Source organism: Nannobrachium achirus (genome assembly GCF_963921795.1).
Source record: "Nannobrachium achirus genome assembly, chromosome: 15".
In the NCBI taxonomy this organism is placed as follows: domain Eukaryota; kingdom Metazoa; phylum Chordata; class Actinopteri; order Myctophiformes; family Myctophidae; genus Nannobrachium; species Nannobrachium achirus.
In genome coordinates this window covers 21,511,003-21,521,609 of record NC_137822.1, presented here as the reverse complement: position 1 = coordinate 21,521,609, position 10,607 = coordinate 21,511,003, and the positions used below count along the sequence as shown (strand labels likewise).

The window sequence follows — 10,607 nt, the reverse complement described above, 5'->3', positions numbered from 1 at the left end:
CGTGGAACGAGCCGGCTTGAATGGCGGCGTGGGAGAAGTAGGCTATTTCGCTAGCCGCGGAGGTGACTTGAAACACCGTGGCGGTCGGGACGGGACTGACTGGTTGTGTGAGGATAGGACTGGGGTGGTGTTGTAATGTGCCGAGCCGGGACTGCCGCGAGACGGCGTGTGAACCGGGCCGCTGGCGAACATGTTAAGTTAGTGGCCACGGAATGAAAACAGACTGTAAGGTTGGTGTTTGGTCTCGCTTGCTGGTGCTGGATAGAAGTGATGGCATCGCTGGAGTACGAGGCATCTGTTGTGGGTTGTAGGAGGAGGAATTGTAGGCCTACGTTTGTAGTTAATATTGTTAATCGGTTCGGTTGACCCAGGCACGCGTTGGTGAGCCCGAGCTTGTGTGTGTCCATGCGAGAAACGGATCAGAGGATAGCAGGTGGAGGCGGTCGTGTATAAATACAACCCTTGGTTGGTTTCAGGGAGGAGATAAGGGAGGAGTTGTTATCAATGGGATCACGAGCAGGTGAGCTTGGGAGGAGTAGAAGTCAGCCAGATTGAAGGCAATAACGTAGTGGGGAGATAGTTCTCCGGTGTGGTCTTCCCTCCTGAACTTATGTTGTACCAACAGCATATAAAGAGGGTTGACCATGCACACACTAGCTGGGCATGGTTTCCAATAACAGACACTTAAGGGTACGGATCAAGAACATACAAACAAATCAAATATTTGTGATCTAATGTTAAAAGCGGTGTTGATTTTGACAGGACATTTTCATTTAGTTTTTTAATACGATTACATTTTGATTTAGTCACATTTTAGTCATCTGAAAAGTTTTAGTTTTAGGCTAGTTTTAGTCAACTCAATATCATAAGCTTGTCGACTAAATCTACAGTTGCTTTTGTTGACTAAAGGGTATTTTGGCAGGCCTTAATGGTGTCGTAATGGCTGATTTTATACTTGGTTGCATGCTGAAAATAGACAATCTACAAGCACACACAGTTGTGACCTTTTAGATCTGCTATTTTCAGAGAGCAACACCCGAGCGCAACCAAACATTAAATGACTATTGATAGTTCTACTAGATCTCTTCTCCACTTCTCTACCTAACATTTAAGTCTAGTTTTTATTTTCTATTTGTTGACAAAATGTACAGTACATTTAGTCATGGTAGTTTTAGTCATCATAGCATAGTTGATGTAATGATGTATACTTTTACCTTTTATCCGCCTGTAAAAAGTGCTCTCCAGAACATGAATGCAGTTTTTGCTATGGTGAAAGAAATGCAAATGCCCCCTTTCCATGCCACACCTGAAGGCTCTCCTGAACTTGAATGCAGGGTCTTAAGTTGAAAGAATTGCCTTCTCCGTGTCGAAATCCATGCCGTTACGACACATCTCCGGTATTTACTTGATTGTGCTTAGTTCAGTGTGGTATCAAGTACCGAAAATAGCCGACCTCCAAGCTCACAACACGCTTTGTGGGCTTGGAGGTCTGCTATTTTTCCACCAAATGGCCCTTTTAGAGATTTCAGCCCCTGCCTCTCTAACATTCTCTGCACACCTATTGGTCAATGGTCAGGTCACAACAGATCCAGTCTGCCAGGACTCTGGGAAGCAGCGTCCCGCTGTCCTGTACGTGACACTGTTTTTATGGCATAAGCCTTAGCTCACATTATGCAATCAGCTATGAATTCTGTGCCAGCTGGTAGTGGTAGAGAGAAGGGAACAGATGTATTCCAATATGACACACTCAAGACACAAAGATTTTGTTTTCCCCCTCCAGTTCCCTTATCATGTTTACTGTTCTTTCCAATTTAAAATATTGTTATATATTGTGTAATTAAGTGTAATCTTAAGGTTTAGGCTACTAAGATTGAATGTGTGCATTGCTCTTATTGAATGTAGCAGCCTGGTGGTTTTATTCATACACTGAACCTGCCCGATTCTTTCAGCAATCATACATTACAAGTACATTACTATGAAAGAAGACAATGTTCTTTTCCTGAAGCAATTACCATACATTAGTCATGAAATCTTCAAATCACCAGTCGCATGTAAGCACTGGGCAATTAATTAGTTATGCAGAGAACGTTCTCTTTTTTCTATAGACTACTAAATGAAAATGGACATGTATGGACATAGTTGTAATGTAGTTATAACTTTATTCATTATTCAATGGAATCAACCAAAATAACATATTTAGCTAATTCAATTATGTCAAAATGTTTGCAAATGTTTATTTGTCCAAGTAAAACGGCCTAGAAATATGTACATGTCTGTTTTCAATACTTGATGGTGCACAGCCACCTCATGCAACAACTGTGTGCAGTCTTGTCTTGAAATGTCTGATCATGCAGTTGAGATCATGAAGGAGAGATTTCGGACAGCTCTGCAACAGGCAGTGGTGTACTCAAGTAAATGTAATTAGTTGGCAACAGGCATATTGATATGACATTCTCTGTGTTTCTAGTTCAAGTCTGCTGATGAGCCTGTCAAACAAAGCTATGGGAATATGAACCGGGACAGAAAACAGGTACGCCACCCTCTGGATATTCGAGAGGTTTCACACTTCACTATGTGGGTGCATAGTGCTTATTATAACGCTATTACGCAAGACACGCCGACCTGAACACCCCTGATCAGTAGGCTATTGGTCAATCTGTTCTGGTCCTCATATTATCTGTTCTGTTTTCTCCACAGTGCTCAAACATAGTACCAACACCATTTGGCACCATAATGAAACCTGTGGCCTCAGCTCTGTTTGTGACACTACTCCTGTTGGGACAGGCTGAAGGAACTCGTAAGTCACAGCCTACAGAGGGAGTTCGTAGTGAGAGGGGGGGTGGGGGGTAGTATCCTTGAGGAAAGTAAATACAGTTACAATCCAGCTCTTTGCTCCAGTCCTCATCTATGGAAAATCAAAGCAAATAATAGTTTAATGTTTAGTGAGTCGCTTAATTTCAGATTTATTGATCCGGACCCTTTGTACAAACACAAATCCCTACAATCTAAGAAATGGGAGGTCACTGAAAGTTGCACAAAAAGGCACCAGATGTGTGTCTTCCTGAGAGCTTATATGCTCTTGGGTTATAGGACATCTGGTGCTTTACCAGAAGTATTGGGAATGTTTTACTGTCTGATCTTAAGAGTGTACAGGTATTATGTCCTGAAAATATGTGATAAGGACAGATGTCTGTCATGTAGTGTAGCTCTATTGCTAGTTCTTAATTGTTCAAATCGATCTTTTATAATTGACTAAATTGACTACTCTGATTACCCACTTAAGAGGAATTTCATACTTTCGTATAACAAGGCCAATGAAAAGAATGTATATATTTCAATTATCTGTTGCACCCCTAGTCCTTTAATCTGTAAAAAGCATCCAAATTAATGCTGTTATGCAACAGTGTTTGAAAGCACTATATAAAAGCTGTAATACAGGATCACATGAAGCTTTTGTGGCGTCTCTTTCAGGCTACACCCCTCCAGGAAAGCCCAGACTGACCAGCTGTCGTTCCCCAGAGAAGGAGACGTTCACCTGTTGGTGGGAGCCAGGCTCCGATGGAGGGCTGCCCACCACATATGCCCTGTACTACCGCAAAGAGAAGTCAGTGGTGATCCCTCCTTCAGCACTGTTCTTTTGCCAATTCATCTATATGGTCACTGTCGGGCAGAAACCTTGTATCTCCATGTTTCAAATTTGTACGTTTCTTTGTAAAGTAAAGCCCTGCTACGTCATACAAAAGTGTTGCACAAAAGTAGTGAAAATAGCAGATCTACAAACAGATTTATAACAACGCGGTGCGAGGTGTTCTGTGCTTGCAGAAACAATCTAGATCTGCTTGTAGATCTGCTATTTTCACTATTTTAAATTGTTTTTAAAGACAAATGAATGGTTTGGGACATACAATGTTTCCACCCGACAACGACGACATGTTTGTGTTGTACATGTAAAGAAAGGTGCTTCTTACAATATACTTCATATGGTTGTGTGGACCTGCTTTGATGTACTATGGGGGGATTCAGAAAGCCCCTATTTGATAGGGGGCATGTAGCATTGTAGCATGCTCCCTCAGATTACCTAAAAGCAGTTTTATTCATCCTTGTATAGCTCATTTTATATTCATTACAATATATTCTCATTCAATTTAGTTGTCCTGACTGAAATGTAATGACATGCTGTACCATCTCTATATCGCTCTGACATGGTACAGCTCTGACATGGTGTACGAGTGTCCAGATTACCAAACTGCCGGAGAGAACTCCTGTTTCTTCAACAAGAACAGCACCTCCATCTGGATCAACTACAACATCACTGTTGTGGCCACCAACGCTCTGGGCAGCAACCTATCCGAGCCTGTAGAAGTAGATGTGGTCTATATTGGTGAGCAATGGTTACTTTTGTTCTGCTCTTGTGTATTGTATGTTGTTGTTGTCGGGTGGTGGAAACCTGGTATGTCCAAAACGGTTCGTTAAAAAGCACACACATTTGAAACTTGGAGATACAAGGTTTCTCCCCGACAGTGACGATCTCTTACATTAACATTTTGTTCCTGTTTGTTCACATGAATTAAACTAACAGGGACAGATTGATACTATTACTAAGTTACTACTACTATGCTATACAAAAAAGAACCAACCAATACAGGTCTTGTTGCTTTGATAATTTGTTAGCAGAATCTTTGCTAAAATTAAATATTACAGCTGCAATCCATACTGTAACTTCCATGTCTTACAGGGATTCGATCTCAATCGGTCTCCTATACTAGAGACTAATTGCTACCACTCTTCCAATAAGACATCCCTGCTTGGTCAAGGGAGTTATTGCACTTTGAGTAGGGAGACCACCTACCGGTTCTACTTACTCCAGTGGTTCTCAACCTGTGGGTCCCCCCAGTGGGTTCCCAAATTATTTTGGGGGGTCCCCAGATGATTAGCTTAATGTGAAACATTGTTTTCTCACTCAACAGTAAACAAACCAACATACTAGTAGTAAGTGTATAGAGGATATCTGCACAAAGTGACAATTTAAGGACCTTTAAGACCCTTTTAATACCTAAAACAAAATCAACATTCTCCATATTGTCAAATATTAGAGCAATTGTGAAAATAGTCGATCTACGTGCTCACGAAGCCTCACAACACGAAGCGTTGTGAGCATGTAGATCTGCTATTTTCACAATAGAACTGTGTTATACAAAATGTAATGCCTTACAACTCCAAGTGCTCGTTAGGTGGGGGTTCAAATGATAATTTTGGTGATAACGGCCTGTAAAGGTTGAGAACCACTGACTTACTCAACCACTGCAAATTTCCTAGTTACTGTATATTGTATTAACATACCACACAGATTAATTGAAATAATTGTTTCATTCATTAAAATAAGTATTACAGCTTTAAATATGATGCTATGATGTTATGTAACAATATGAATACAGGTAGTAAATGAAAAAAAAGGGAACTCAAACATTATACATATTTATTTATTTATCGTCATGCGCCTTTGAGGCTGCTAATCTGCAAATGGTCTGATTTGACTCTCAGTAGTAGGTTTGCTCTCATTGGCCATATACTTAATAATTAACCACATGAACCCTAATGTTCCTATTCTTGGGGCGAAAAATGGCAAAATGGATAAAGGATGTCAGTCAATTTAAAGACTAGGCATTAACTTTTAAATTGGCCTTTTCAATGCACCCTTGCCTGTGGCTATTACGAAAGCAGATACTGAAGTGTAATTTTTGTTTTGTTGAAGTTTACACCAGCTTGCAATTACTGACATGGATACATTTCTGTCTGCTTTCTATCAGACTGTCAGGGGATACCCTTATTGTGCACTATGTCACAGCCAAATCAACCCTATGTGCATATAGTGATATTATCTGACCAGTAAAGGGCTTTGCACACAGAGGCGTTTTTTCTTTTCGCACGGAAAAAAATTACGATTTCATCTTTTTAAAGAAGGCAATGATTCTCTATGACCTAATGCATAGTTGCATACCGGTTCCGAATTTGCCTTGCGGCAGGTTGCGACGTTGCGTTTTTTTCCCGATCGAACCCAGTTCGATTTGTGCGTCTTGTCGCATGCGGTAAAAACTCATTGACTCCTTTTATGACTCCTTTTCGGATCCACAGTGTGGATTCTGCACAGCCTTGCACACCAAATCCAAAGCGTTTTAATCATGCAGCAAATGGAAAAAAACGCAACGGTCCTGTGTGCGAAGCACTTAAGACTCCCTAGTCGGGAGATAAGCGACCGTCAGGTCACATACACAAACCTTAGAAGGCAATTGTAGGCAATCAGGAGGGAATATGGGAAATGGGACAGATCTATGTTGATGACATGACTTTAGAGATACTGTGTGCCGCTTTGCAGGATTTTAGGGCAAAATCTGTAGGAGCAGTGTCCAGAAATGGGTTTTGCAAGAATCAGCCTCACGGTGGCACTAGAAGAGGGCCATGAAATGTTTTTACAATAAAGACATGGACCATTAAAAACATAAACTCCAGGGACATGGGGAAAAGAGTTCATAAATCACGTCACCTTGGTCACACCCCAAACAGTCCTTCACACCTAACCCTCCACCACCCTCTTCTGAGTCTGGTGTCAATGGTTATATTTATCCATTGTTATGACATCACTCAGTTGGCCCAAATGACCTGGTCATGGCAAGCTAATCTACCCAAGCCGATGGGAACTTAATTGATTGACAACCACAAGTGACATAAAAGTAATAGTTGAATGTATGTACACATTTTGTCAACTGTGCAATATCTTGTACTGGATCAATGCCTCAAAAAGCCACGAGAGAATTAATGTTTTGTTAGATTCAGAGAATAATATCTCTCTCTTCCTTTCTTTGAACTGAAAAAAATGAGTCTCTCATAAATACGAACACGCTTTTCCTTCCATTCTGTCTCTTTCTAGTCCAGCCACACACTCCTGAGAATGTGACAGTGGCTTTGATGGAGGACAAAGACGGACCCTTCCTCAAGGCGTCATGGGAACCACCCCGTAAAGCAGACACGCGATCTGGGTGGATTACGCTCATCTATGAACTTCGTATCAAACTGGAGGGAAATGAGGACTGGGAGGTAAATAAATGTACATTTTCCACAGATTAGGTGGTTAACACGAGATGACATTTCACCAGGGAGCCTGGATGTTTTACATCCATTGTAACCACAACTCACCAATAGATGGCAGTGTTAGATCACAGCAGTAGTTGTTGTCAGAAGGAACACATTTTGTGGGGTCACACATTCTGGAGAGGGACATGAAATAGAGCACGTTGTTGGAGTAAAAAAAATAAAAATCTGTGTCTCCTGCTGTGAGTTAATATAAAAACGTCTGAACTGTTTACATAGATTGTGCATTACATTCACCCATTCCCACAAACATTCATACACCGATGGCAGAGGAAACCATGCAAGGCACCAATCAGTGCTCATCAGGAGTGCATGTGTGTGTGTGTGTGTGTGTGTGTGTGTGTGTGTGTGTGTGTGTGTGTGCATGCGTGAATGTTGGCAGTCACACATCATGTTCTTGTGGTTCCCAGGAACACCGTGCTGGCCAGCAGAAAACATTCAACATCTTCAGCCTGCGTTCTGGTGGGACCTACCTTCTTCAGGTGCGCTGTAAGCCAGACCATGGCTTCTGGAGTGAATGGAGTTCCACCACATACATCAACGTTCCTGACTGTAAGAGATCCTACAAACCGATAAATTAAATACTTTTTGTTTTGATTTGCGACCGTAGATTGCAAGTTTAGTATGTGAACGGTCACAGCTTGTCCGTACCGGTATGTATGTATCTCTGTCACGCCGGACATTGTGGTTCTATTCATGGGTTGCATTTGTAGTCCTAACCCGGCATTTTGAGGACCAACACAGTTGTTTTGATTAACGTAGAACATGTTCTATGCCAATCAGACAAATTGAACACCTGTGTTGGTCCTCAATATGGCCGGTTTAGGACTACAAATGCAACCCATGAATGGGTTTGTCGCTCTGACATCATGCTCTGATGTCACTGTGATGTCAGGGGAACCACTCTTAACAGAATGGGTTTGCTGCTCTGACATCACACTCTGGCTTAACTGTGATGTCACACTAACAGAATCCCTTTTATGCCCATATATGGAATTCCCTGATGTCATCAATATTAAGCCCATATCTAACAGGACTGTGGTGAGGCGATCAAAGAACATTAAAATTCATAGATATTGATGGATCCCACAAATATGTTCATTAATATCGTTGATCACCAGCTCTCCATATTTTTCATATTTATGCTCTACCTCTACGTTCTACGGTATCACACAAAAGTAGCAAAAATAGCCAATCTACAAGCTCACAACGCAGTGCATCATTATGTGTTGTAGCTTGTAGATCTGTAATTTGCGCTAACAATATTTTAAGTGATAGTGAAAGTGGTTAAATGTGTCTGGCTTTTATAAATAAGGAAACTATTATCAAGAGCTTGTGACCAAAACAATAACTACATTGGATCCATTGGAGTTCTCTTTTTGTAGATGTGATGCTTCTTTTTTACCCATTTTCTGAAAAGTAACAGTTTTGGACACCTAAGGTTTCCACCCGACAGTGACGAAACTTATGTTGTGTATTTTAGACATCCCGTATGGGAGGTCCATGTCCATCATCATCACAGTCTTCTCTGCCTTTATCTTCCTCATCCTCACGTGTATCCTAAACATGAAGATCCACAGGTGAGAGAATGACTGAAAATACAAAGTATATACAATATAGTTTTATTAATTAATTAGTTTGATGGACTTGAAAGAATGAAAGAAAAAACATCAATCCAAGAATTATATATATTTCTTTCCTTTTAAAAAGCGTGAAGCACTGCCTCCTGCCACCAGTACCTGGTCCTAAGATCAATGGATTTGATAAGCAGCTTCTCAAGGTAAGAAAAAATGGGAAAAGGCTACAGGGAAAAAATGTAATAGAAATGTGTGTGTGTGTGTGTGTGTGTGTGTGTGTGTGTGTGTGTGTGTGTGTGTGTGTGTGTGTGTGTGTGTGTGTGTGTGTGTGTGTGTGTGTGTGTGTGTGTGTGTGCGTGCGTGTGCGTGCATGAGTGTGTATACGTATGTGCTCACTTTATCAACAGCTAATGTACTGCATATTCCTTTGCATAGGATGGGAGATTTGAAGAGGTCTATCATGCACTGGTGGTGCCTGGTTTCCCACCAACCACCTTGTCTGAATGTGAGGACTTGCTGGTGGAGGACTTGGAAGTGAATGCTCCCGAAGAGCAGGAGCTGATGTCAGAGGAAGGCAAGGACGTCCAGGAGGGCTGTCTGAAATCCAAGGGTTCCCCATCTGACAGTGACTCTGGCCGGGGCAGCTGTGACAGCCACATCCTGCTGATGGAGAAGTGTGGAGAGGTGGAGGTCAAAGAGTATGATAGAGAAAAGGATGTGGATAGGATAGGGCAGCGATCAGGCTGGGAGGAGAGAGAGGCCAGCCAGGCTCATCGAGAGGGAATCAGCCCTGACATGTGCGACGGGAGGGTGAAGACCTGGCCATGTGTGTTCTCACCACTACCTCGGTATAGTTCCAGATCCATGGTCCATCTCGGCTCACTGGAGATAACTAAGCCGCTCTGCCTCTCCGACAGCTTGTTCCCTCCGCCCTACACAACCTCCCAGCCAGCTCATCAGCACCGCTATGGCTCAGAGGATGGCCTGAATCTGGGGTCTGGCCTGGGGGAGTTCCACTTGGGCGAGAAGCAGTTACAGCAGCTCCATGCGTCCCAAACCCAGCCTCACGTACACCTCCAGGAGGCTCACTGTCAGTACGACATTCTCAGCGTGGGGGAGGCCACTGGCAAGCTGCAGGTGAGCCCGTTCAGGTCCACGGAGTACGTTGAAGTCCATGAGGTCAATAAGGACGACACAGTGCTCCTCCAGCCCCTTTCATCAGACCAGGGCCATGGGGAAGCCCTCTCTCAGCTATGCCCGCGACAGGGGGAAGCCCTCTCTCAGCTACCCCAAGGGGAGGACTACAGTAAGGTGAAGGGGGTGGAAAGTGGTAATGTGCTGCTACTCCAGAGAGAGGTAGTGGTGAGGGGACACGAGAGGGAGGGGTGTCCTTGTGACCACCAGGAGACAGGTGGAACAACGCAGAGCTGCTGCACAACGTCCGCCACGCTCACTACCCAGACGCCATGGACCAAACCAAATGTCTCTGCCCACATTCACACATTGCCACCTCAGATAGACATTGTCCTGGCAGAAAATGGTTATGTGGACACAACTACTATTCTATTGAACCATTAGGTTTTATTTTAGGAGGACATGGGTGAGACAAAGCTTTGAAAGCAAGCACTTCAACGTTAGCTGACACCGCTGTGGGTCAGTCTATGAGGAGGTCACTGGCTTGTTGTTTTTGTTGAGTTCTGGAGGATCAAACTTACTAGGCACAAGTAATAGGACTTTGCATACTAGTAACTGATGGTGAAAAACACTGCAGGATCTGTGTTAGTTTGGGATGGAAAAATACACAGACTCCTCAGAAACCGCTGACAATTGGAAAGATAAGATGTTGCTCTCACAATGTAAATGTATTTAAGATTTTCTTTCCTT

General features: G+C 42.7%; 1 protein-coding gene across 1 annotated transcript; it reads left to right on the top strand.

The window, feature by feature from the left end:
- Positions 1–270: 270 nt before the first annotated feature.
- On the top strand, positions 271–10,301 carry prlra (prolactin receptor a; the record flags this gene model as incomplete). Its single annotated transcript, XM_080743480.1, has 11 exons — positions 271–307; positions 1,577–1,629; positions 2,468–2,530; positions 2,698–2,797; positions 3,472–3,604; positions 4,212–4,381; positions 6,926–7,092; positions 7,557–7,698; positions 8,630–8,726; positions 8,857–8,926; positions 9,159–10,301. The coding sequence occupies 11 exons, from the start codon at positions 271–273 to the stop codon at positions 10,299–10,301; spliced, it is 2,175 nt and encodes a 724-aa protein (XP_080599606.1).
- Positions 10,302–10,607: the final 306 nt, after the last annotated feature.